We start from the raw sequence: 27776 nt of genomic DNA, 5'->3' as shown, positions 1-27776 counted from the left end.
CAAAGATATGACTTTTTTTCCTAGAGAGTCTCCAACATAACCCAACCAGTATAATGTAGTTGAAGTAGGTCTCTTGCCATTTGTCACCAGTTTGTGCAAAATGTTGTTGTTGATTACTGCTAGAAAGACTTTTCATTCTAAAATATAAACTTAATTTCCTTCCTTCCCTCCTTCCTTCTGCAGGCATATCTTCTTTAATATTTGCTTCCAAGTAATTTTCAATGGAAGATGAATTAGTAGTCAGGGGGAAATATTGGGTTGGATCTAGGATCTGACTTCTGTAGAAGGATGGGCTCTGCTCACAGAAAGTGCCTCTTCCCGATTTAGGGGATCCCCTTCCCTCCACACCACCGTTCACCCCATTCATTTGGACACCCCCCCAGCCCTTTGTGTAGCATTCTTAGGGGGCTCCAGAGGCTGCCATGGGGAGGAGAGGGCAGAGGAGCCACTTCCTTCAGCCCATTTGCACACACAACCCCATTGGTCCACTGTGTCTGCTGAGTGCGCATCTGAAGTCAATACGGCCATACTAACAAAATAACCATGAAGGTAATCATAAAGTAAAGCATGACTTTATCTAATTGTTATCTGGCATTTGTAATGAAAGATGGAAACACTCTAATGGTGTATAATTGACCTGGAAATTCATATTTGCTTGAACAAAAGACGGAATTGGGGGAAAATATCATTCTCAGGATGTTAAGTAGCTATGAAATAAGCCAACATCAAAGCCAGAAATAAGCAATGTAGTTTTTGGAGCATATATATGCTAAAGAAGGATCCCTCTTAGGGTTTTGAACTGGCTGCTGGAGCTGTCCCTTTAAGACCAGTATCATCTGCACCAATTAGTAAATGACAATATTTAGCTCAGTGCAATTAACAAATTCACCTACTGATTTCTAGAAAAGGCAAAGGGGGCCAGGCTGTTTTGTTGTTATTGTTTGCTGGTTAATTGACAGCCATAGTCCCTCGTAGGTATGAATAGCTTTAGAGCTAAAAAAAACAGAATAGGGAAAGAATAGATGGGTGTCAGTTATTCAAAAGATAGAAAATTAGCTTGTTTTCACAAGTTCCAAAATAGTATTTATAGTTGGTGTTTGGTACAATGGCAAACATATTTTTAAAAAAATACAGTCACCGATGGTACTAGAACTGTTATGATACAAGCTTCACATATTCACTAGCCAATGCTGTCAATGGCAACACGACCAAACAAACGTAATGTAATAATACTTCAATACAGTATTTTATTGTTTATATCAAAGAAAGAGCAGCTGGAATACTGCCTTAGCTTTAGAGGGCATGTACTATGGTATTAGATTCAGTCCCAAGTACTCCAAAATAACTGGTTTGTGGATAAGGCTGATATTTTAACAATTTATTACAAAGTGCTTATATCCCCACTACACACACACACACACACACACACACACACACACACCCAGGAATTAAGACAGGAGAAAATAATTGCTGAAATGTGCACAATTACCCTAACAGAACAAATTCAAACAAATTAGCCTCAAGGCCAAGATATTCAGTGCAGGCTCTTGATCTTCAGGTGAGAGCCAGGAAGCCTGCAAAGGGAAGCTCACCCTGGCTCTAAGAGTCAAATCAGTGCACTACCATATAGTGACTTGTCCTCACTTGCACACTTTGTAAGTGTTGTGTGCTTTGGAGGTTGATGGCCCTGGCAGTTGTACGCCACCAGAATGGTACACTTTTAGATGTGATGGGACTGCCTGAGCTCCAGCTTAGCTCTCGTTCCATACCTTCTCTCACTGGCCAGCTGTCATCTGAGAGTCCCTTGATATGCAGATGTCTCAGGGTGCTCCATTAGGGATGCCTACATTTAGGATCCTGCTGACCTGCATGGCATCAGTTGTGCCAGATCAGAATATGGATGCCAATCAGCCAAATCGTAGCCAAAAAAGATACCTTACACCTGGGACAACATGAATTAAGCAAAATAAGTCGTAATCCTGTAGTCAGCTGCAAAGACTCCCCAAAATTCCTACTTATGGCCATTGGTGACTGGCTCTTCCATGCTGGTACTCCTTGGTGTGGGTGGATTGTTGTTTGAAAGCACACTGAATCAGATGTGTTCAGGGCTTTATAAGAATTCCCCCGGCCCACTTCCATGGTTGCATTTTTCCTCCATAGAGGTGTAACTCTGCCCCATCTTCCTTCCTCTGGCATGGTGAGCACCATTTCTATATGAGAAAAATGTCTCAGTGGGAACAAACTCATTGTCAATACATGAACTCTTATTAAAAGATATTATTATTATTATTATTATCATCATCATCATCATCATCTCAGTAAGTCATATGAATGTGAAGACCTTATGATGAACCATTGGTCTGTCTTGCCAAGTACTACCTGTTTTAAGCTGTTTTCCCAGCTCTCAGGCCCCGGTAGCTGAAATATTTTAACAGAACTACAAGGGATGGATGCTGGGACCTTTCACGTAAAAAGCATGTGCTCCACCAATAAGCTATGGCCCCCTCCTCTAATCTTTTCCACAACCCTGTAATGTAGGCCATATGACAAATAGGATGTAAAATACTGATCATGGAGATGCTCTTATTACTACAGTATGGCCCATGCCATGTCACCCACAGGTATGGCAGGTGCCTACTATTAGGCTCACCTGATACCTGTGTTCTTGTCTTTTCAGTTCTTTTTAATCTTAACTCCTTTACTATTTTATGTGATTTTGGAAGTTTAAGGATCTGTGAGAATTGCGCTGCTGTTGTGGGTTTTGGTTATATTAGTATTACACTCTGTGGCTGTTTTTATGCTGCTCTTAGATTTTATTGTTAACTGATTTTATCGTTTTGTGTGTAACTTTTTTTTCTTGTATTGGAAGCTGCATAGAGAGTATTTTATTATCGGGTGGCATACAAAAGCAGTAAGTAAATAAACAAACAAAGGAAAATTCATGGAAGCCGATTAGATATTGATGTGATTGTGAAATTAGATTATTTTAAGGCAAAGAGAAGTAATTGTCACTAATCCAGCAGAGCAGTTGATTTGCAGAGGTAGTGCATGATTCTGTTTTGATTTGTACAATTCTTTCCTTTTGCTTAGTACAACCTTAAACCAGCATACAGCTTTAGCTACTGGAGATGTAAATAATAACTAATCTCAGTGGTATGTGATCAAATTCTCATTTTATCACTGTATTTATGACTTCTTACTTGGTATACAATTTTCTATCATCATGGACTTGGATTATGATTCCTTTGCATTTACTTCTATTCTGTTTACTCAATGTGTTGTTTTCACTAAATTCTGGCATAAACCATCGCAGGACAGCAGTAATTTATGGGAAGCTAAATCCAATGTTTATGAAAGCTTCTGATGACATTTTAGACTGGGGTTGGTATTAGGAAGCAGCATGTGGAGGTGCCAAGTCTCCCGGCATGGCTGGGACTCAACAGATTTGAAGCCCTCCTCCTAATAGCCAGATATGCCTCCAGCCAAGTTATTCAACTGCAGAGTCATGGGAAATACTTATGTACCAATTATGGGAAAGGCACATTTAATGAAAACTGTATGTTTACTTCCATAGTCTTAGTAAGATGGCCTAAATACTCAGTGCAGCTGGCATATTGGCTGAGGGAGGAAAACTGTGTGCCTCTCTCTGCCCTATCTACATACTGTAACTGTACACAGAAACGTCCGTGTGTTTCATTTTAGATGAAGCATTACTTTTCTGAAGAGGTTACTTTACAAAACTAACTTTAGAAGAAGGGGAACCACATCATTCATTCTTTTTTATTCTAGGCAACATTGCTAGTTTTTGTTTGTGTGTTTATTTAACAGTTGAACAGAGTAATTCCACTATTGCTTTATGGATCCCATTCAGTGATCATTGGAAACGTTGCTCTCGTTGCAAATGTTATCATGTGTGCAGGCAATGGAAAGCCTCAGACATAACGTCCAGTGTCATGCAATCAGTTTAAATTCAAATAATTTGGCTGAATCTGTTTGCGAGCCTGGCTTTTGCAAGTTTACTGGGCCAAATCAATATCCATTCTAATGTGTACTAGCTGTGGCTGTATGTTACATATGACAAGTGTAAGTCAAGAGTTAAAGATGATAATAAATTGCCTGTCCATCATGACTGTATATTATTCGTATGTCGCTACATTATGTTAGTGTACTATAAACCAAGTGGGATCTGGAGAATAATAAAATAAAATGAAAGACAGAGGAATTTAAGATAGCGTATAGTGTTGTGTAGTGGCTAAAGTGTTGGACTGGGAGTCAGGAGATCTGGGTTCTAGTCCCCACTCAGCCATGGAATCCCACTGGGTGACTTTGGGCCAGTTATAGACTCTCAGCCCAGCCAACCTCACAGGGTTGTTGTTGTGAGGATAACATGGAGAGGAGGAGGAGGATTATGTATGCCACCTTGGGTCCCTTGGAAGAAAAAAGGTGGGATATAAATGTTGTTGTTGTAGTAGTATCACTAGTAGAAGTAGTAATAATAATAATATACCAGCCAATAATTTTAACCCAGTCTGGTCATCAATGTACACATCTTTATTCCTAGGGTTTAATTGGTTTGCTTGCCCCTACTAACATTGTCCTCTAGTTGTCTCTCATGACCTTTAAGACTTTAGCCCCACCCCCCTCAGGTGTTCCCTGGCCCTTGTACTTGTGGAGACCCCTTTGCATGATGAATGGATGGAGGGGGCTTTTAAAATCTGTCTCTCTGCTATTCCTACACCAACAAAAAGCACCAAGTTCTTACATTTAACCTGCCCTAACTATTCTGTTCTCAGTTGCATTCGCTTCCTTGTTTTTCCCTTTCCCCCTTTGCCACTTTTTATTGTTTTCATTTGCCCTAAGCTCTGTGGAAGAAAGATGGAATATCAATGTGATAGCTGGAAAATAGGTAGATACAAATAATCAGAAAAGACAATGTGAAAAGTCTGGATTTGCTCATTAGGGCCAAAAGATTTATACAGCATGAATCAGACATGTTTGCTCAGTCAGTGTTTGCTGTGATGCATGTCATCAAGTGCACATGGAAGCTATGTACCATTAAAGAGGATGTAGACTCACATTAGGGAGCTACAGCACTCAAAGCTCTCTGGAATGTATCTACAACATGTCCTCCATATATTTGAAGGCATGTGTCTCCCCTTCATATTAGGAATCTTCATGCTTCAAGGTAGTATGCCTCTAGACACCAGATGCTGGAGACAAACAAGAGGTGGGTAGGGCTCTTGCCTTCATGCTCTAGTTGTTATCTTCCCAGAAGCATCTAGTTGGTGGAAACAGGATGATAGATGAGATGAACCTTTGATTCTGAGCTTTTCTACACGAGGCTGTTAATTGGCTGTTAGTCCACTGTATCAACTTTTGGTTTTGTTCCTTGCCTGCTTTTCTACTACATAACCTCTAGGTAGCACTGTGGTATAGCAGAACACTGCAAATGCACAAAAGGAAATGGCACTTCCTTTCACCATCAAAAATAACGCCCCATTTCCCCTGCTCTAAACACACCCAAAGTGCTGGTTAGGCACAGAAGTGAAACTGGAGGGTCACAACATCATCTAAAGGACCCATAAACAACCATGTATGGGGAATGGCAAGCGCGCAGCACGTGCCTTGTGTAGAAAAACTTTGTATGTGGGAAGTTTATTTATTTATTTATTTATTTATTTTATGACATCAGCATGCTGCCTCACAACATAAAGCACTTTGGGCAGCTTACATTAGGGTGACCATTTGGAAAGGAGGAGTGGGCTCCTGTATCTTTAACAGTTGTATAGAAAAGGGATTTTCAGCAGGTACCATTTGTATACATGGTGAAATTCCCTCTTCAACACAACAGTTAAGGCTGCAGGAGCCCTGCTCTCTTGACCAGATTCATGCTGTAACTGTGGAAGCTTGCTCCTAGAAATCTCTCATTTTAAAAATGAAGGCCTGCCTAATGGAGTAGATTATCAAATCGAATACTTGAGTAACATAAAGCTGCAATTCTGTGAGTTCAATTGACCTCAGTGAGACTTACATCTGAATAAGCATACTTCGGATTGCTCTTCACACATTTCTTTACGGTCCCATACAATTCTTTTTGCTGTTGTTTTTGTTGATATGGTTTAGGCTAGTGTAAAGGAATGATGGCATTTCTTTATCTTGGGATCCTTAATGAAAGCAAATTACACTCAAAGTTGTCTTGTGTTCTCAAATCCTTGCTGTCAATGTTTGCAGGCATGAAAGATTTATTAGTCATTGGACATTGTTACACTGCTGATTTTCTTTCTCAGGCGCAAGATGCTATTGCAGGAATTATATACAAAATTACATATTTGACTCTGTGCCAAAAAGTCATCCTGCGATCCATAACGTTGTATAAAGATTTAAGAAAGACCTTTAGTCCACTTCGAAGAAGGTCCCTAGCTTTCAAAACTTTATCTCTCAACTTTACTTCTTAGCAGCTGTTCTATTTTTTTGCTGTCATTTGTTTGACAGCATCCAGTTATAGGTTCCGATGTCTGTTTAAAGAAACAGGGAGGTTGTTGGCTTTAAAATCCCCTTACTGCTTGTGTGTTCAACATTTTCCCAGGCTTTTCTGCATAGTTTGCCAAGCAAAGGGACTGACCTTTTGTAGCAAACACTTTTTCATTTCAAAATGCTCACTTTGATTTTTGTCCCATTTTATGCTCATTCCAAACTGTTTACAGCCCACTAAAAATGACTGTGAATTATATGTTTGTGTAATGGATTCCTTTTGTGGTTGGAGAGGAATGTTTACTTTGTGCAATTAGTTATCTTTGGGTAGATTACAGTGACCTGGAAAAAAGAGGCTAAGATGATTATGGTACCTTAAGTATTTCCTTTTGTTATCTCCTGTGGCGGTAGTCTAATATGGGTTTTTTTCTCCGAGCCTCTGTTCTCTGAACTAATTGTATTATATGGAGCAGACGAGACCTTCTACAAGTAACTTTGCTCAAATTCATTGGCATCACTTCTAAATGTGGGAAAGGATCTTAAATTTAAGATTCCCCCCACTTTCTCTGCAAAGACATTGGGAATTTGCTATCTTTTAGGCTGGAAACAGATGAAAGTTTTATCAAAGAGCCGAAGGCAATTTGAAAGAAGTAGAGGGCTGCTAGTAATATGTACACTCATCTCCAGTAAACAAGTTTTGCGGTATTGTTTCATAAACCTGCAAAACTAACCATGGTACAAAAGAAATATGTGTGTGTACAACAGGAAGTGAAGACACTCTCAAATCACGTTCACCTCTCTTCAGAGTCATTGTCTATCTCCAGCCGAACTAAACCTGACTCTCAAGAGCAAAATTGTCACAGTTCTGATGTTTGTTTCTCTAAGATCTGTACTGTATTGTCAAACACTGCCCAATCATCATATAAAATATTTGTCTCATGGGCAGTGATGTTATCAATAGCGTGTTTCAACAAAAAGGTTATGCTATCCATTGTGCTATCATTGATGATGCTATCAGTGATGATGCTGTCAGTGATGCTATCAATAGTATGTTTCAAGAAAAAAGATCTGCTAATGGTAAGAATCACCATTTCTAAGAAATCCTCGTCACTCCCTTTGGGGTGTGTGATGCGTTGCCATTATGCATTTGATCAGCAGTTAAACATTTTCTGTATTCTCTATTTGTTCCTTTCAACCCAAACTGTCTCTGAAAGTTCAAGGTAATTAAAACACTTAAAGCACATCATCAGATGAGTGTTTTATTGCACACTCATTAGTGGCCGCTCACAGTTTTTTGCAGGTCCTTTTGATGCCGCTGTCCGCCTCCCACCCCTTCTGCTCATTTTCCTGTTGCAAAAAAAGACCCAGAAAAATCTGACTTCTTAGGCTGTAGCGAAACATCCGCCATTTCCTGCTGTGTGCAGGAGACGCAGCTGGATAAAAAAAAAAAAAAAAAGCCCACTGAATGGGCCACATGGTCATTGTTTACTTCCTCTTTCTGGACAAGTTCTCCTGTCCATGCTATGTTGATCTGATCTGAGACATTTCCATGGAAGAACCCCTTCACCTGATTTGAACATGCAGCTCCTTTTGAAATCCCCCACAGAAAATTATGGCTGAAATACCATCACTTCATCTAGTAACAGTGGCTATGTTCCTAAATATGGTGAAATGTAAAAATGACACCAGATTTCACAGTCCGAGAAGCAAAATGACCATGATGCCTATACTGTGGTAAGTTTTAGGTGTCATGTGGGTGGAGGTGATCCTGTCTTTTTTGTGGGTGGTATATCAGACCAGGTGCCTTGAGTCAACACATGTGCACCAAAATAAGCCCCATTCTTTTAAATATGTCCCTTCCATACACTTAAAACAACATTGTGGTCATGTCACCGGTCCAAAATGTATAAATAAAAAGAGAAAGTCTAGGGAAGGTAGATGTTTATACAGGCTTCCAGAAAAAATGAACACTTTTCTACTCCACTGAAGAATTCTAGTAAGTCTTATTTCTATGCCTTCATCACCCAGCCTTCCCGTTATGTAATGTCTCTTGTAAATTTAGTTCTGTTCTATGTACACCAGTTGCTGGGGAACATGGGTGGGAGGGTGCTGTTGCACCATGTCCTGCTTGTTCATCCCTAGCCGATGGCTGGTTAGCCACTGTGTAAACAGAGTGCTAGACTAGATGGGCCCTTGGTCTGATCTAGCATGGCACTTCTTACGTTCTTATCCAGGCAGTACTTTCTTGCTCTGATCCTATGAAAGAAATCTCCAACTTAATATCTTTTATACTCCCACCCCACCGAGCAGAAGTTAAGGGTGCATGGGCGGCTTCAGGGGGGACGGGGTTCTTCCTCTCCATTCTGTTGATGGTGCTATTTCATCGTCCGAAGGGGCTAATCGGAAGGAATCCTGACTTTGCTTTCTTCCTCTTCTCTCCTCATCCCTTTTTTCCTTTTGTATTGTGTCATTTAGATTGTAGGCCTGAGGACAGGGGCTGTCTGGTTCATATTGATTTCATGCCAGCTATCCTGGGAGGCTTTTCGGCTGAAGAACAGGGTAGAAACACTTGAAATACATACATTATTACTATTTCACTAAGCAATGGTTCTAAACAAGGGCATGATGAGCTATCACTCTGTGCTTAATTCGGAACATCTCATCTACTCACAAGTTTGTTCATTATAAACACATAACTTTATCTATAAATGTAAAATACATACAGGTTTTGCTTCCTTCTCCCCCCAGACTGTTTACTAACTTCTTGACTTTTATTATTGCTTTTTAGCAACACTTCCACTAACATTTGTTTCTTTTCCCATGCCTCCCAGCTTTATATAGTGTTTCCAGTTACCTTGAAGAGCAGTACTCTGAAAGTGTAGAGATCATGTTGCTCCGCTAGATGATCTGAGCTCTTAGTTCTGCTAATTTTGTAGCATGCATTCTTTCCCACTTTAGGATAATCTATTATACTTGGATCTCGGCATGCACTAAATGTTAATACTTCCATGAAAAATGTGCAATTTGTACTGTTCAACTTTTGAAGAGATCCTTGAAGTCCTTTACCATTCTGTCTTGTTCCAAGAAGATTTCGGCTCCTTGTTTCTACATATGCATGTAAAAACCACATAAAATGATAGAAAATGCAAGCTGTTTTAGAAAAACTTTCAGCAGCTCAGCAGATCATTCACTTTTGTGAGGAATATTTTTTGAAGGAAAAAAGAAAAGAAAGAAATGTAGCTTATGCCACTGAAATATATTTCTTATCAGACATTTTGACTTTATTGCTCTGGTGAATACAAACAAAAATTGGCTAAAGCACATTCCAAGCAATTTTGCCTTCAATGTTTGTGATATAAAAAGATGTTTGCAACTTCTGAGTAGAAATGAGGAGCAAATGAATGCAGTGCAAATGTCTTGGCAGCGTTTGCTCTAGGAGTTCTGTCTTCTGACTCATTTAATCCCACCGTAGCCACCTTTCTCAGAGCAAAAGCCAGTTAATAGTTTTGTGCAAGGTCCAAGTTACAATTGGCTCAGAGGGGTATTTTCTCTGGGGCCTCTGTGTCTGTGAAAAAGCCACACTCTGCGTCAGTTTTTTTGTCGTTTTTTTATCGACGCATCAAGAGGAAACATAAAAAAGAGCATAATGTACAAATTAGAGGGGAAACAGAAAAGGGGGGGAAAGGAAAACAACATATTACAGAGGTATAATTTGGAATTTATGAAGAGTAGAAACTAAGCTAGTTTAAAAAAAATATATTAACAGGACTACAATAATGGAAAGCCTTTAAGCCAGTTGCCATCTTTGTCATAGTTACCTGATACCTGCCTCATTGACTAATTCGTTCCAGAGAAATGTATCCCATGCTAGTAAAAGAAAGCATTAGTATGCTAAGCCTTGCCAGTAAAAACAAGTGGTTACTGACTGTTCACCGCAGTAACATTTGCTGTGACAGGACTAAATTCATACCTGGGAACACTCCAGTGCTTTTGCTGGCATGGCAGAAGAGAGGCATTTACCCTCCTGCTTTTGCTTGTACAGTCAGAGTCAGTCCGTGTTGGTAACTACTGGGAGTAAATATTCAGTTTTCAGAAATAGACACACATTGCTTATCAACACATTTAGCAAACCAGTTAGAGATATTCGCAATTTGCATGGGAGGGGGGGTTGTTTCTTTTTCTCAAAGCACATGGCGAATTTCACAGCCCTATACTTACAGTTGTACACATGCTTCTGTGAAAACTATGGCTAAAAAACATTGACTGAGTCAGAACTTATTTTACTTTATTTATTTATTGAATTCCTTAGATGCCTTTCTCTTTTTTTCAAAAAAAGACCTTACAACAACAACAACAACAACAACAAAGACCTTACAACTTATAACAAAATGATTAAAACATGCACACTATAAAATAGCTAAAAAACAATTTCCATTAAAAGTAACAAAACATAGGAATTCCTATTAAGGACCCATTAATATGTGTGAGTTCAAGATAAGGAGCTCAAGACAACATACATAGTTCTCTCCACCACCACCCCCATTTAACCCTCACAACAACCCTGTGAGATAGGTAAGGCTGAGAAGTAGTGACTGGCCCAAGTCCACCCAATGAGATTCATTGCTGAGTGGGAAATTGAACCTTGGTCTCTCCATCCCTAGTCCACAACCCTAACCACAACCTCTGAGGTAATTAGCTGCTGGCCCATGAGCTGGCCTCTATCTCCAGGAAGGAACTGGTGGTGGTGGTTGATATGTCCTTGTCATTGCCAATACGTGAAATTAAAACACAGAGATAGCAGCCTGTGCGTGCTTTTTCTCTCTCTCCAAGCATACAAAAATAAAAGAAAAGAATCTTAAGATGATATCACAAGCTGGATGCAGGATAGGGCATTTCTCATTGCAATCAGTAGGACTTTAATTATGTTGTTTGTTTATTTATTACACTTTCTATTTGTTACACCCAATAAGCCAAGTTCTCTGTGTGGTGTACAATACATTAAAATATAAAATACAAACAATAAAACAATTAAAGACAGAATGTAATAAAACCAAAATAAAGTCAGCCGCAAACAATAAAAACACAACTGCATTGTAAAACCAGAAGCAAAATAAAAGTGCACTAAAACAGTTTTTAAAATAACTGTTGAAAAGACCACAACATAGATGCCAGGCGAGCTTTTCTGGGGAAGACATTCCACAGATGGGGCGTCACCACTGAAAAGGCTCTCTCCTTAGTAGCCACTAGCCTTGCCTCATTTGGTGGGAGCACCCAGAAGAGAGCATCTGTAGATGATCTTAGGGTCTAGGCAGGCATACATGGGAGGAGACAATCCTTCTGGTAATCTGGCCCCAAGCCATTTGGGTCTTTAAATCAACACTTTGAATTGGGCCCAGAAATGGAGTTTCAGCCAGTGCAGATGGCAAAGTATTGACATAATGTGATCACATCAAATTAATTGTGACTGATTTGTCCATAGGTTAAATTGCGGCTAACTCTTTAAAAAAAATATTCTAAAAAGCATGTTTAAGAAGAACAAAAGTACAAATTGTATAAGAATTGCAAATAATAATAATAATAATACCAACAACCCTGAGGACCTGTGTCAAGAACATTATGTGTGCAAAACAGAAGGCAGAAGCAAGACCCCAGGACAGTAACATGTACTCACCATTCAGAGACCATGCCCTACATTTGATCACTACCTCATTCAGAATACATAGCAAAGCCCATAGTCTCCCCATGACACAAAAATAGCTCAGGCAGGCACTGTTCAAAGGGAGTTGCAACTCTTGCAACCAATAGCTAGGAAGTTTTCAAAGTTCACACCCTGCACTTACCATATGGATGCAAACCATATGGATCCATTACTTGTCCGCTAATCTATGTGTACTGTACTTTAATGGGATACCTCATTCAGATTTCTACAACTCTGATAATATCCCTAAAACACATGTAGGCAACATGCATATGCCCCTCAGAGAAAAGAGTAGAATGACTGCTCTAGCCTATCATGAATGTGAAATCAAGAATTTTTAAGGTGTGTGGATTTGTTGTACCATTGTTGTTCCCTGCCTCGAACTAATGGGAAAGGCAGGTTATTATTATTATTATTATTATTATTATTATTATTATTATTATTATTATTATTATTATCCTTTGGTTACTTTCTTGGATTCTTGAAAGAGAAACCACAGAGTACTTCTCCCACCCACCCCGCCCCGCTTCTAGCCCACTGTGCTCTATTGTTTCTCTCTTAAGAAGATAAGGGCAGCAAAAGACCCTCTAAATTTCTTTTATCTGTGATTTCTCTCTCAAGAATCTGAGAGCAAAAACTTGTAAAAAGATAAAGGGGGAGTGACTGGGGGGAGTATTGGTGTGTGTGTGTGTGTGTGTGTGTGTGTGTGTGTGTGTGTGTGTGAGAGAGAGAGAGAGAGAGAGAGAGAGAGAGAGAGAGAGAGAGAGAGAGAGAGAGAGAGAAGAATCCTGGAGATTTTGTGGCTAGTGCATATCTATCACCTTTGGACTGGTTTGTGTTGATTCCTAGATAATTTTTCCTAGAAGTTCTCTGCCAGTGGTATAAAACCTACACTGGCATATATGGTACCCAAAATAGTTTTTTCAATTGTTCTCACAATCAGAGTCATAGTTTAGAATATCACACAGTTTTTAATAGTAGTTTTGTTGGTTGTCCTGTACATTAGATGAGTTCTAGTGCCTAAAATAATAGGGGAAAGCATATTATTTGGCTACTTAGAGGTTACATTTTAATAACAGCTCTGCTGATAAGTTAAGAACATAAGAAGAGCCATGCTGGATCAGACCAAAGGTACATCTAGTCCAGCATTCTGTTCACACTAGCCAAACAGCTGTTGACAAGGAACCCCACAAGCAGGACACAAGTGCAATAGCATCCTCCCACCCATGTTCCCCAGCAAGTGGTATATATTTCTACCATGTTGATTTTGTTTTTCTTCACGTGCATGACCCAAGTCACCATCCACAAACACAAATGCGCTGAGTTCTCAAATGTGTTTTGGAACTGGAAGTTAAAATGTATTTGGGAATAGGTTCCCTTGAAATCAACTTCTTCTGAAAATGCAACCCACTAAGGTTTTTTTTTAAAAAAATGTATCTGCAAATCCAGCACAGTTCAAGAAAAATGAGAAGGTTTAGAAAAATGGTTGCCTTCTTCATATGCTACTGTCTGGAAGAGGCAGCTCTTGAGCCAGATGAATGAGAATATGTTACAGCTGGCTTTTACTGAAATAGTTTATGCTCTCCTTCAGTTGTGCAGCCAGTAGGGAGTTGTCAAGCTACATGTGTTTTCAAACTTCTTTCAGCTAAATCAGAGATCCAAGTACAAAATGCAGCACTCAAGGGTATCATGTGGACCTTGGCAACTCTCTGGTGGGTTCGAGGATCCATAAGGAGGTAAATGGATTAGAGTGAAGCCTACATGGAGAATATTCCTCCATGACAGATATAATGTAGTATTTTTTTATGTTGCTTAACTCTTTCAGGACATTAATCTGTGACAGAAAGAATAAGAGGAGAGATTTCTTCTGTCGCTTATTGCAATAAATATCAGTCATCTGTGCTTTACTGTGAGCTGTGTGTGGCTTCAGAGCAAAATAGGCACAACTGGAATAGAAGGAGAATGAATGTGTCCCTTCCTATATCACATATATTCAAATCCTCCCAGTTGCTATACATTAGGGATGTGCTCCTCTCCGATTAGAAGCGGAGAATCAGAAGCGAATTGGCCTGCTCCGCCTTGCCCAGAGGCAGAGTAGAAGCGGACCGGGGACCCGTAGAAGCACGGTTAAGAGAAGTGGCCATACGCGGAGTGCTTCTCTTTTCGCGGACCGATCCGATCGCCATTTTGAAAAATTTCTCCCATAGGATTGCATTGCAGAAAAGAATAGGGGATAACTGTGTTATTTTTTAAGCTATCTTTCTGAAACTTCTTGTGCTTAGAGAGTCGTGGCTGGGGGTCATTTTGAGCCTACTCTCAGCTCTCTGCGTGCTACACTTCACTTGCTAGAATTTTTGGAAAAATCGGGTAAAACAGCGGGAAAATACCTTTTTTGAAGGGCTGAGGGGCAGAGTCAACTCCCGGTCATGATCACATGATCCCAAAGTTGGACGAGGGAATAGGCAAAATGGGTAACTTGGGATTCTGTGAACTTCTCTTTCTTAGTCTGAACGGACTTTTCCCAGTGTTTTTTAAAACAGTAGCCCCACCAAATGCACAAACACAACCTGAAATCATATACTAAGCCAATAATAAGAGATAGAAAAAGCACAGCACTGCTACCCACCCTAACTTTGGGGAACAACTGAATAGATGTGGTGCAAAGGGATGAGCTCCCCTAGGGCATGGACGTGCCCTGTGCACTCTCCTGTCCTTAGAGGGCCATCAGAGCCCTCCAAAGGTAAATCACTGGAGAGAATGCCTATCATGAGTTGAAGTGATCGTTTGCTTCTTAAAGACTGGTACCTAGACAGGACCAGTCAAATTGGCAGATGATTCCCCCTCCTCTTGGGCACGTCCACTCCCCTCTTACTGGTAAAAGACAGATATAGCCTTTTTAAAAAAAAATTCTTCTTGTTTATTCAGCAACACTGCTGGTTTTAATTCCACCCCTCCTTTGTTTGTTTATTTATTTATTTATTCCATTTTATATGCATTACTGGCTTTGAAACTATCCTTGGCTCACTTCCTTGTGCCCCCAGAAATGTCTGCTGCCTGCCTGCCTTCCCTCCCTCCTCCCCTGCCCACCTCGCAAGGATGGTTTGGTTTTTGTGTGTCTTGCTTTGACTCAGGGGAGAAGTCCTTCCTGTGCTCAAGTTCCAAATCAATTTTTTAAGTGTGGAAGAAGATTCATATTTAGGTTTATCTCTACTCCCCAATTCATGGCATGTTGGGATTTCCTTTGAAATGGGCCCATTGAGCTGTCTGCAGATACTGGGGTGTCCGACTTTCATAAATTCCCCCAAAATCCGGGGATGATGGGATTGGCTTGAAACCTGGCGTCCATGTGGACACATGGGTAAGCTGTCATGGGACCGAAGGTGAGGTTTCTGACATGCAAATTGACGTAGTTGTAAAATGGGACTTGATTTGGGGTGAGTTAAAAGGTTAGAGCCCCGCCAAAAATCAGGGGATGATGGGATTGCCTTGAGTCTTGGCGTGCATGTGTATCCCTGGATAAGCTATCATGGTGCCAAGTTTGAGGTTTCTAACATGCAAATTGACAGAGCAATCGAAAGGGGTGTGAATGGGGTGCCCGGTTTCCAAAAATACCGCAAAAATCAGGGGATGATGGTATTGGCTTGAAACTTGGCGTCCACGTGGACACATGGAATAGCTGTCATGGTACTGAAGGTGAGGTTTCTGACGTGCAAATTGACGTAGTTGTAAAATGGGACTTGATTTGGGGTGAGTTAAAAGGTTTAAGCCCCACCAAAAATCAGGGGATGATGGTAGCGATTTTGAGGTTTCTAACGTGCAAATTGACGGAGCTATCAAAAGGGGTGTGAATTGGGGTTATGGGTGGTGCGTTAGAGGTTAGAGCCCCGCCAAAAATCAGGGGATGATGGGATTGCCTTGAGTCTTGGCGTGCATGTGTATCCCTGGATAAGCTATCATGGTGCCGAGTTTGAGGTTTCTAACGTGCAAATTGACGGAGCTATCGAAAGGGGTGTGAATGGGGTGCCCGATTTTCAAAAATTCCCCAAAAATCAGGGGATGATGGGATTGGCTTGAAACTTGGCGTGCGTGTGTATACATCCATGAGGTGTCATGGTGCCAAACTTGAGGTTTCTAACTTTAACAGAAAAAAGTTGCATACTTTTTTAGCTTTCAATGCAAGCCTATGGGGGGGGGGGGGAAACGGAGCTCCAATCCGGATCTGGAGCTCCGCAGCGGAGCAGAGCGGACATAGGCGGGGCGGGGGCAGAGCGGAGCGGCCCGATCTGCAAATCGCGGATCTGGAAGAGAAGCGGAGCGGGGGATCCGTGCATACCCCTACTATACATCCCTGGCTGGTGGTTATATCTCACCAGCAACTGCGCTGTGTCCAGTTTACATCTGTGTATGCTCAGATGTTTACTTTTTTATTTTACTCCATAGTTTGACTATTTTATCCATGATGCTATAACTTCAGCATTCAATTATTCTAACACCTTCTATATTGAGGCCACATAGTCAATATCACTCAGAAAGTCATCATGGAGGGAAGTTCTGGATAATCATTTCCTCCCTCCCAAGGATCTGTATGAGCTAATGACTTGTTTTCACAATGTAAGGTGATTCTTTTATATAACACCCCCAATGACCTTGGAATAGACCAGGGGTAGACAACACATGGCCCATAGGCTGCACCCACACGCACACTGCCAAGTCAGCACCGCTGAATTGCTGCTAAATTTCAGTGGTGTGGTTGCAGCAGCAAAAAAGTTTTCATTTTCACTTCAAAACAAGGTGTTTTAATACACATTTGTGTTTCCTAGGGTCTTTGGGGAGTGTGATTATGCATTTAAACAAGGTTTACACTCCCCACACATCTTGTTTTAAAGGTGCACACTCCCACACACACCTTGCTGTTGCTTTTGGGGGCCTGATTAAGTACTGCTGAATTTTAGCAGCAATTTAACGATGGCAATTTCAGCAGTGGTGGGGGAGGAAGCAATGCAGCCTGCAGTGAGGTTCCAGGGGGTGGTAGGGGAATTGGCACTTGAGCCCTCTAAGGGTATGTCCACACAACAAGGGTGTAGGGGGAGGATCGTGGACTTACCAGCTTCTGCAATCCTCCCTGGGTGTCCAGACGGCCACGGGACATCCTGGAAGGATGTCGCAGCCGCCATTTCTTTAAAAAAAAACCACAGGAGAGGAGCGCACGGGCGCTCCTCCGCCAAAGGTGTGGGGGAAACACCCACTCCTGCTTCCCCCATCCCACCCCTGATGGGCACAGCTCCGTGCCCCATGCCCTCTATACAGCTCCTCACGTTTACTTGCGAGGAGCTGGGATGAAACCGGGATGGCCGCCCACACCTCCCGTGGGGCAAATCTACACAGAGTCTTCGGGGCGTCTGGAGTGCGCCTGCAGTGCACCCCGAAAACGATGATGTAGACAGTACCTTAAGCGTTCCAAAAAGAGGCGGAGGAGGAGGAGGAGGCCCCACATCGCCCCTTGTGGGGACGGGGTGAAGAGTTGCCGGGCCCGGCGATTTCGCCGGGGAATCAGCTGCGTCCTTGGCGCCGCCCACCTGTCCGCTGCCCTCCTGTTGCCAGCGAAAGAGCCACCCGGGCCCACCCGGGGCGGAGAGCTCGGTGGAAGAAGCCACCGCCGGCTTCTTCTGCCGAGCTCTATGACCCGGGTGGCTCTTTCGCTGGCAACAGGAGGCCGGCGGGCAGGTGGGCAGTGCCAAGGACGCAGCCGATTCCCCGGCGAAACCGCCGGGCCCAGCAACTCTTCACCCCGTCCCCGCGAGGGGCGATGCGGGGCCTCCTCCTCCTCCTCCGCCTCTTCTTGGAACGCTTAAGGTACTGTCTACATCATCGATTTCGGGGCGCACTGCAGGCGCACTCCAGGCGCCACGAAGACTCTGTGTAGATTTGCCCGTGGTCTCAGGACAATCCCGAGACTGCAAAAAAAATCAGGCTAAAAGCTGTCCTAGTCATCCTGGGGAAATGGAGGGCTCTTCCCTCCCTGCCCCCGGGATCCCCTGTGCATCATGTGAATGCACAGGGATGATGCCAGGACGATCCCCGGGATAAGGCATGGTGTAGACATGTCCCCCGGTTGTGCACCCCTGGAGTAGGCCTATCTATTTTCTGTCTTTGGGGGTTACACTACCAGTGTAACACGGCCACTAATTTGTATCTGTCTTGTTCTGCATCTTATCCACCACTTCGATTTGTGCTTTTCTTGGTTTAACCATCAGATCCTGATCATTGAGTATAACAGAGAAATCAAAAGTGTAGAGATCTGTTAGAGCCTAGATATGGCCCAGATGCACCTGCAGAGCGTCCACTCCATCTAAATCCTCTCTGGCCTCATGGGGGTCCCACCCTGGCAAAAGAAAAACAATGCTGGAAGGGATGAACCCATGGCTTATCTAGCTACACTGCCAACCTGTGCTGGATGGGGTTACACTCCCCCTGAAGACTCAGGCTTGCAGTTTGTGTATACTTCTGGACTCGGCCTTGAACCTGGATACCCAGGTTTCGGTGATGGGCAAGAGTGATCTGGTCACAGTCGTGCATGGGTAAGTTGTAAGCCTATGCGGCAGGGTCTTGCTATTTACTGTGTAATCTGTACAGCACCATGTACATTGATGGTGCTATATAAATCATCATCATCATCATCATCATCATCATCCCATTTGGACTATTCTAATGTGCTCTTCATAGGGCTGCCTTTGAAAACTGTCAGAACCTTCAGCTAGTCCAGAATGCTGCAGCCAGACTATTGACCAGTGATAGTTACAAGTGATGCTGTTACAACAGCATCACTGGCTACTGAGCTGTTCCCAGACAGAATTCATAGGGCTGGTAGGACAGAATTCATAAAGCCCTATAGGGCTTGGGATCAGTTTACCTAAAATACCGCCTTCTCCTGGATGAGCCTGCCCAGTTCCTAAGGCCTTCAGGAGAGGCCCTTCTTTCAAGACCATTGCCTTCAGAGGCATGTTTGGTGATGACACAAAGGAGGGCTTTCTTGGTGCCTGCTCCCAGGGTGTGGAGAGGCTAGTTTTGCTCCATCTCTGCCACCTTTTCACCAACAGGCAAAGACTGCTTTATTCAAGTGGGTCTTTGGAGTGTAAGTGGGTCGGTGGAGTTGGATGCTGATTTTACTCTCTTATTGTATTTTTAATTGTTTTTCATTGGTTTTCATTTTGTTTTAATGCATTTGCTTATAGTTGTTTTTATCAAGTCTTATTAGGGATTGTAATAAAGGCGTTGAGTGTCATTTTTGGTAGAAAGGCAGGGTACAAATCAAATAAATATATCTGGGGGTATTCACAGCTCCCTCTCTTCTAGGTATAGTCCCGCCTCAGCCACATCCTCCCCACTAATGAGGCTTTCACAACATCATTGTGGAGTGTGCAGCCTCATGGGCCCTCAACCCTGTCCTTTGTCTGCCCCACCAGTTGTTCTCCTGTTGTTCGCCTTCCCCACCCTGATGTTGGATGGAGTGGTGATGTAATGTTAGGTTGATAGTTGTCACAATGATTGCAATTGTCAGAGAGAAGTGTCCTTTTGATGGTTTGCAAGGTGGCTCAGTGCACTATGGTAGTTTGATGGCATGTACCACATGATCAAGTCTGTAATTTTGATAGATCTGCATTCCATCCTGCTTGCTACATCCAAAACCAGCCTCCTCCAACCCAATGCCCTCCAAATGGTTTGGATGACAGCCCCCAGCATTCCTTACCATTTAGCCATGTTGTCTGGGGGCTGATAGGAGCCTCATATCAAATGTCTGTAAGGCAGAAGGTTGGGGAAGGCTTTCCTAAACTGAAATCATGGAAGTATAGTTGTGTTTTTCAGGTGCATGTCCAGGACTACCAAAAAGGACAGAATAGCAGTATCAGTTTTTTTTCAGGGCCATAAAGAAATTCTTTTGGCATTAAGGGGCGATTTCAAAGGGTTTTAAGCCTGACCCCTTGTTGTTTTACTGTATTCTATAAAGTAAAACAACAACATTATCTTCAGATAAAATTGCTATTCCTGTTAAATCAAAGAACTGGCATTTATAGTTTAAACTTAGTAGAGCTTTATATTCTTCCTTCATTGTAAAACTTCATTTAAAACGTAAACAGAGAAGACATATGAAAAACATCCAAAATCATTTTGGGTGTCATACCTTCGTTAAGGCAACTCAAAGATCATCCCCAAATGTGCCTTCATCAGGCAAGATAGTACAAAAATCAGGTTGGTGGGGGTGGAGGGGAATAGGAGAAAACAAAAGCAGACATCCTGTCATAACATCAAGTCAGATCTCAAAAGCATGCACATTTTTTTTGTATTTATGAAGTCATTGTTTTGTACTTTCTATCACAACCTTTTAAAGTGCAACCTTCATTCTAAATGTGGATAAATTATAGAGCAGTGTTCCCCAACTTTGTGTCCATAAGGCATCTTGTACCACAAGTCTGAGGACCACTGCTGGCTGTGGATTGTGGAAATTGTACTCCACTGAACCTTTAGGGCGCCGGGCTGGGGGAAGGCTCCCATAGAGTTATATAGTGATATGAGTCACAGGTATTGAACGGAAGGATTGTGTGTGTTGGTCAAACTCCTGTGGTGAGTCTTTAATGCCTGTCCTTCATGCCATGACTAGGCCATCAAACAAGGACACAAGAATGCAACAAAGACACAGAGGCATCACAGAGTTCTTGTGATCCCACAATCCACCAAGCTGTTCTCATGACAACTATTTTGTTCAAGCTCCTCCCCCTCTAATCTCATAACCTCTGGCAAAGTGGGCTGGTCCAATCATAGCTGCCTTGCACAGGAATCCCATCCAACCCTTTCTTGCCCAGCAAGTTTCTGGAATTTGAGACATGCTGAGGAAGTAGTAACCCAAGCCAAGCTTGAGGAGAAATGGGCACTGTGAGCAAAACCTCAGTGCCATCTTGTTCTGGCCTGCATCTAAAGTCCACATCTAAGTCTAGGTCAAAAGACCAAGAGGCCTACAAACCTTCTTTCCCCTAGAAATCCATTTTGCCAAAGCATGGCCTCTCCAAGCTTATTTTCCAGGTGGTGGCTTCCACTGAGAAACGCACCGGTATTTCCCTGCAAGCTCTTAAGAAGAGTCTTGTGGCTACAGGAGGGTTCAGGGGATGTGCTTCTGAAGCTTCCATCCCCAGCCCCACCCAGCCAGATTTGGGAAGAAGGAAGAAGGCTAGGACAAGCATGTCTATCTTCACCTTTGCAAACAGAGTTTCTGGTTTCAAGTGGATAGAATGCATAGGATTGGCCCTGCCATAAGGCAAAGTGAAGCAGCTGTGTCAGGCAGCTGATTTTTCGATGTCATGTAAGGGCCATGTACATGAAGCTGCAGCTATTATTTAATTTATTATGTCTGCATCAGGGAGTGGGTTTTTTTTGCCTCAGATGTCAAAATATCATGACTGGCCTTCATTGGAGGGGTGGGTGTTCAAGGGACTCTGCCCACTTACCTTTTTTGGTGGTCCTCTTACCTACTGTTTTAGAAGGCTACAGGTGGTTGCTTGTCTGTAGTGTGCTCAGAACACATGGTTTTCTTTGAAGAGTGCGCCTTGAAGCAGCATCATGTTCTGTGTGGTAACCTAGCAGCGACAGCCATTCACTTCAGACCTTCCAGAGTAAGGCCTTCAATTTTCTCCTTGGGCTCAGCTTCCATTATGATGTGTCCAATGTTAGAAGTTATAAACATTTACCCATGATGCCTTTGCGTTCCCTTGCTGTTCCATTGTACAGCCTTGTGAGTAAATCCATCTCTAATGCTCCCCTCTGAAAGCCTCAGGAGACCATTAATGCTCATCTCTTCAATATGTACTTCAATATGCTATATGCATGGGCCTGCCTTTGAAGTGAAGATGGTAGAGAAATTGCTGCTATCCTAAACCAACAATGTGTACCCCAACCCTGGCCTGAAGGGCAACCCACACACACACAATGCCCCCTACTGTGCTGCTGAATTTGCCAGTGGCAAAACAGCAACCTAATGCTGAATTTTGGCAACAAACTGTGATGGTGGCCTAAAAAGTTCAAATTTAACTTTCAAGCCTTGTTTAAAGTGAAATGTGACCTTTTTAGGCTGCCAGCACAGTTTGCCACTAAAATTCAGTGGCAGTGAATTGTTTTACTGCTGCAACCGTGGAAACTCAGTGGGGACATGACGGTGGTGGTGTGCCCCCCGGGTGAGTGGTTTCCGGGGGTGGGGGTTGAAGCTGTCCCCTGGAGCTCCCAAAGTTTCCCATGCCTGGTTCAGAATGTGGCTGCTAGATATGACTGGAACGGTCTGTTATAAACTTACTTCTCCTGTGTTGTGCCAGTTGCACTTAGCTCCTAGTAGGTGATTAATATATTTGTGTAATATTTTTCATTACTAACAGTAGAAAGATGTTTAAGCATATGATTTTTGTCTCACATAACGGAACTTGTGTTTAGGAGTGTACTAACTGGAATCAACTGACTTTTCTGCTGTGGACCCAAAATGGATTTCAGGCAACACAGATTAAAATAACTATAGCTTCTGACATACAGATGACAAGATTTACAAACAGGGCAATCAAAACTGTAGGTGCTTCCTTTAAATAAAAAAAAAGAAGCAATGGTATATTTTAAGGAAAATTCAGGACATTTTTTTCCTCCTGTTATAAAAAAGAAGACATTTTAAGGACTTTGTTGAAAGAGTAGAATTGCTTTGTTTCTGATCCCATGATGAGTGAAAGAAATGTTTAAGAAAGATCATTTTACAGTGAGATTCATACTGAAATGTGATGACTGTGATTCAAGCCAAGCCAAAAATTACAGCTCAGAATTAGAAGGGATAGACATGGCTTGGGAATCCATTTTCCCACATTCCTGAATCTCAATCATCCCAGCTAATGTTTAAAAGAAAATAGAGTGGGAAACAATGAGGTCATTTTGTTTGGCTGCAAAAAAAAATAATCAAAAAAACTTCCTCTCAATAAAACATAGCAAAAATATTTACTGGGGGCAACTGCACATTTATAGTGAAAACACCCCACGAATGACAGAACTTTCATGGCACATTTTACATTTTTAAAAGCTTCACAGTGTATGTTTTATATGTTGTCATGATAAATCTTCTATAGAAGTCTTGCTGATACCACTGTTGCTAGCAGTGTTTCTGATTCAACTGAAAACTCCTCAGCTGGCAAAAGCAGCGCTACATTGTAGAAGTAAGATTAAGACTTAGGCTAAATTGATTTGTATATTTAACTACAAGTCTGCATGCAGATGTGTAGTATAGTCTTTGGGCATGTCTACACCAGCCCTATATCCCGGGATCGTCCCGGGATCGTTCCTGTGCATCCAAATGCCACACAGTGGATCCTGGGAGCAGGCAGGGATGATCCCTCCGTTTTCCTGGGATAACCCTTAGGTGTAGAAAGCGCCTTTAAATCCTACTTACTGTACAGTTACCCTTACCCTGTGCACCTAGTTAGGCAAGCATTCTAACATCAGGCGGTAGGGACAGGACCAAAGAAAATTGTACAACTTCTCTGTCGAGAGAGGATAAAAATACGCGTATTCAAGCCACAAAACTGAATAGCTACAGCTATTCAAGCTACACTCCAGGTTGGGCAGAGTTCAGCATCTTCTTGCAGTGGCACCAAACTTTCCTTACATGCCTCTATTTCTCTAAAGCAGGCAACTCCAGGTATATTTTTTCTCACTTTAGTCTGGCATGGCCAAGATTCTCTAAGGGCTCATCTACACCAAGCAGGGTATTCTATTATGAAAGCAGTATGAAAGCAGTATATAAAAGGCAGGAGCCACAGTACTGCTTTATAGCAGTATTGAAGTGCACTGCAGGATCTATACTACTGCTTTATACTGGTACTGAAGGGCACTGACAAGTGTTGGGGCCCAGGACACATCTACACCAAGCAGGATATAACACTATGAAAGTGGTATGAAAGCAGTATATGGTATGTGTCAGTGGGCCCCAACAATTGTCAGTGCACTTCAATACCGCTATAAAGCCGTAGTGTGGCTCCTGCCTTTTATATACCGCTTTTATACTGCTTTCATAGTGGAATATCTTGCTTGGTGTAGATGAGCCCTAAGCATCTTGTCCATGAAGCAGCTGAACAACCCTTGGTCTTCCTCCCAACTTTGGAGCTGGAGAGTGGATGGCCTTCAGAGCTTCAAAGCTGGGAGGATGGGTAGATTCTCATCATGCTTGCCAGCTGGTAAACATGGTCAGTGGAACTGCTGCAGCCTGTAGCAGTGTCTCAGCAGGTAGGTTTAGGTGGACAGGTTTACCTAATGGTGGTCAGGGTTTGAAAACTATGGCCCAAACTTAACAATATTTAATAAGGCTGTGGCTATATATGGCTCATATTCTGGAAAGAAAGAAATTAATTAATTCCTATCCTAGATATAAATGGGAAAGCTTATGAGATTTACTGTGGGAATGAGTTGCAACAGCTGCATATATTTTTTTCTTGACTGAGATTTTGAACACCATTTGTATTCCGATTCCTGGTTTTGTGTCCATCCTGTTCTAAGGTCCTTCAAACAAGAAAAAGGCCGGGGGAAGTACTGATATGCTCTAGGGGAAAGGCAATGATCTGTCCCAATGATAAACACCATTTTGAAATGTTAGAAGGTCAGCATATATACTAAACTAGGACATGGATTTTATTGCACTCGGTGTGTGTTGTTCCAGAATGTTCTTAACCACTAAACGTTAATGCCATCCCCAAATAAGAAACTTTGTAAAGGCTGTTGTTTTATCTTTCCCCCTCAAAGTATTTGAAGCCTACCGTGAAGAAACACTGGCAGTTGAATAGGGATGTTTTCGTTCTTGATAAAGGTGCTCTTAGAAGTTGAAGTTGTTTTCTTTGAAAACTGTTCAGAAGCTCAGAGCAGAATAATGTTAAAGACAGAACATCTCTTTAAAAAATATGTGTGTTCGCTCTCTCTCTCTCTCTCTCTCTCTCTCTCTCTCTCTCTCACACACACACACACACACACACACACACACACACGACCGAAACCTATTTCCAAAATAAGTAGTTTCTAATCCAGCTGGGATAATGCGGTCATAAAAAGGATGTCCAAATCCACCAATTTATATTGGTTTGGTTTGGCTTGGTTTTCAAAGTATTTAAAGCAGAAAGTCTGTGGCATGTGTACACTGTAATTGGTGTAGTGTTCTCAACTTTTTTCCTCAGTCTGCCATATTGTTTAATGTCCGAATGAAATGCTAATTGGATCTACTTTCACTCATGTTTTCAAGGCTGCTATTGAGAATATAATATCCTTCAGATTACTGTAGTTTGCCATATTCAATTTAATAGCAGTACCAAAAGATTATGAAGAACTATTAATTTAATTTTAGAATTTCATTGTCACTTAGACGTTCGGGTACATTTGAAATGTCTCTGGATGTGTTCTTATAAACAAATACATTTTGTGCCACAAGGTCTGTGCAGATGTTTGCTTGCAACATACGTAGACAGAAACCAGGTAGAGGTCAGGGATATGCATGCAAGCTCTTCTCTCAACATCCCTATGCACTGACTATATAGATTAAATTAGAAGTTCTGAACACTATCAGGGTTCCCAATCACAGATGTTTTGTAAGCATGTTATAGAACCCTTTTCAGAACTTTTCGCTAAATGCACAAAAATCTATAAGGCAGCCAGGCATGTAAGAACGCTGGGGAGGGTGGGGGCGTTATGCCTGCACTCCAACATCCCCTTCCTGGGTTTAGGTTTGCTTGTGTTGCAGGTGAAATCCTGCACAGACCTATAGTCTAGAATACATCAAGTCAAATTAGTTAGGCTCTTCCACCTTTGCCATGCAGTGGAAGTGAAATTCCACATGGGATCCTTTGCATGCACAGACCTTTCCCTCCCTTTAAGTCAGTGGTTCTCAACCTTCCTAATGCCGCGACCCTTTAATACAGTTCCTCATGTTGTGGTGACCCCCAAACATAAAATTATTTTCATTCTTCTCTACACGATCCATTGTCATGGGATGGTTTGCTAATGAAAATAATACATAACAATAGCTTTAATAATACAAAAGATGATACATGACACAGTTCAGTCAATACAGTTTCCTAAGACCATCGGAAATATGTGTTTTCCAATGATCTTAGGCGACCCCTGTGAAAGGGTCATTTGACCCCCAAAGGGGTTTCGACCCACAGGTTGAGAACCGCTGCTTTAAGTCAATGTACGTGTTTATAGACACAGGACCTAGGTATGTATGACTAATCCCCAAACCTTCAAGTAATTACTGATTCAGAAGCAATGTTTTCCCTTTCATAGAAAAAATAAAATAGAAAGGGAGCATCCTGTGACTCTATCCTGTCAAGTGAATTATTATCAAGAAGTTCACTGAGGTATATATTTCTCTATATTTGTTAGAACATTTATATTTTCTTGACAGACGTCTTAAGTATAATACTCACACAAGCCAATATGAAGTATGCTTTCCTTTTTTAGGTTTGGATGTTGATGGAATATACAGAGTCAGCGGCAATCTGGCAACGATACAAAAGTTACGATTTGTTGTCAATCAGGGTAAGTGATTCCTTCGCCCTGTAATGTTTTGTTTAGTACTTATCTGTCTGAACTGACAATACAATGGATTTTAGAAGCTGTGGTACATTAGTGGCACAGAATGATGAGTGGCATTTTGCAGAAGAGAGGAAGAGAAGTGAACAGAGATAGAACAAACAACCAGGGAATAGGTTGGAAGAGGAAGAGCAATAGTTAGAGCATAAAGAAAACAAGATGGTGACACAAACATGAGTATATGACACTACATTAGTAGCAAAGCTAATAATTTCTAAAAACACAGACTTGACATTTCAATTTCAGGTGTGAGAGGAAAAGAGAGGAGGCATTTTAAAAAGTCTAAAGAAATATGAAAGAAGAATAAATGGGAGAACATAGAAATAATCGCTCGAAATAAAGACACTTGGGAATGATATAATGGGAAGGGAGAAGAGTAATATCCCATATATGTATTTTAAATCACATTTAAACTTTTTAAACATGATTTTATTGTTTTCTGCAATGCTATATTTTTCTGCAATATTTGCTATATTTTTTATTTTATTTTATTTTATTTGTTACATTTTTATACCGCCCCAATAGCTGAAGTTCTCTGGGTGGTTCACAAAAATTAAAACCATGAAGAGCATAAAAACAAGCAACAAATTTAAAACACAAATACATATTTTGCTATGTACTTTCTGCAATATTTCTAATATTCTTCAAAAGATGCAGAAGCCAATATCAGTTCGTAAGCAACCCTATCCCTAAGTTCAGTGCTTTTGATGAGTTGTATGTATACCAGGTCACCTTTATACAAACTGTCCAACAATGAGGCCCTTAAAAAGTGTACATGGAGTATCTTTGACAGGGAATAGAATTGCATACATTAAAGTCTATGAGACAAGCTGTGCAGAATTTTTCAACTCTAACCTTAAAGCAGTTTGCTACTCTATTGGATAGAGTCATAGGCCTTTTCTACACCTAAGGATTATCCCAGGAAAATGGAGGGATTGTCCCTGCCTGCTCCTGGGATCAC

General features: G+C 41.7%; 1 protein-coding gene across 2 annotated transcripts in view; it reads left to right on the top strand.

Moving 5' to 3' along the window:
• The window catches only part of ARHGAP15 (Rho GTPase activating protein 15), a 487468-nt gene that overhangs the window by 309411 nt on the left and 150281 nt on the right, over positions 1 to 27776 (top strand). For both annotated transcript variants that reach the window (XM_063116582.1, XM_063116583.1), the window contains exon 11: positions 26684 to 26761. In XM_063116582.1, coding sequence (XP_062972652.1) covers positions 26684 to 26761 — 78 coding nt within the window. The remainder of the gene's footprint in view (positions 1 to 26683; positions 26762 to 27776) is intronic.

Source organism: Elgaria multicarinata, chromosome 2 (genome assembly GCF_023053635.1).
Source record: "Elgaria multicarinata webbii isolate HBS135686 ecotype San Diego chromosome 2, rElgMul1.1.pri, whole genome shotgun sequence".
NCBI lineage: Eukaryota > Metazoa > Chordata > Lepidosauria > Squamata > Anguidae > Elgaria > Elgaria multicarinata.
Note: the sequence above shows the minus strand (reverse complement) of the source record. Positions and strands in the feature narration are given on the sequence as shown.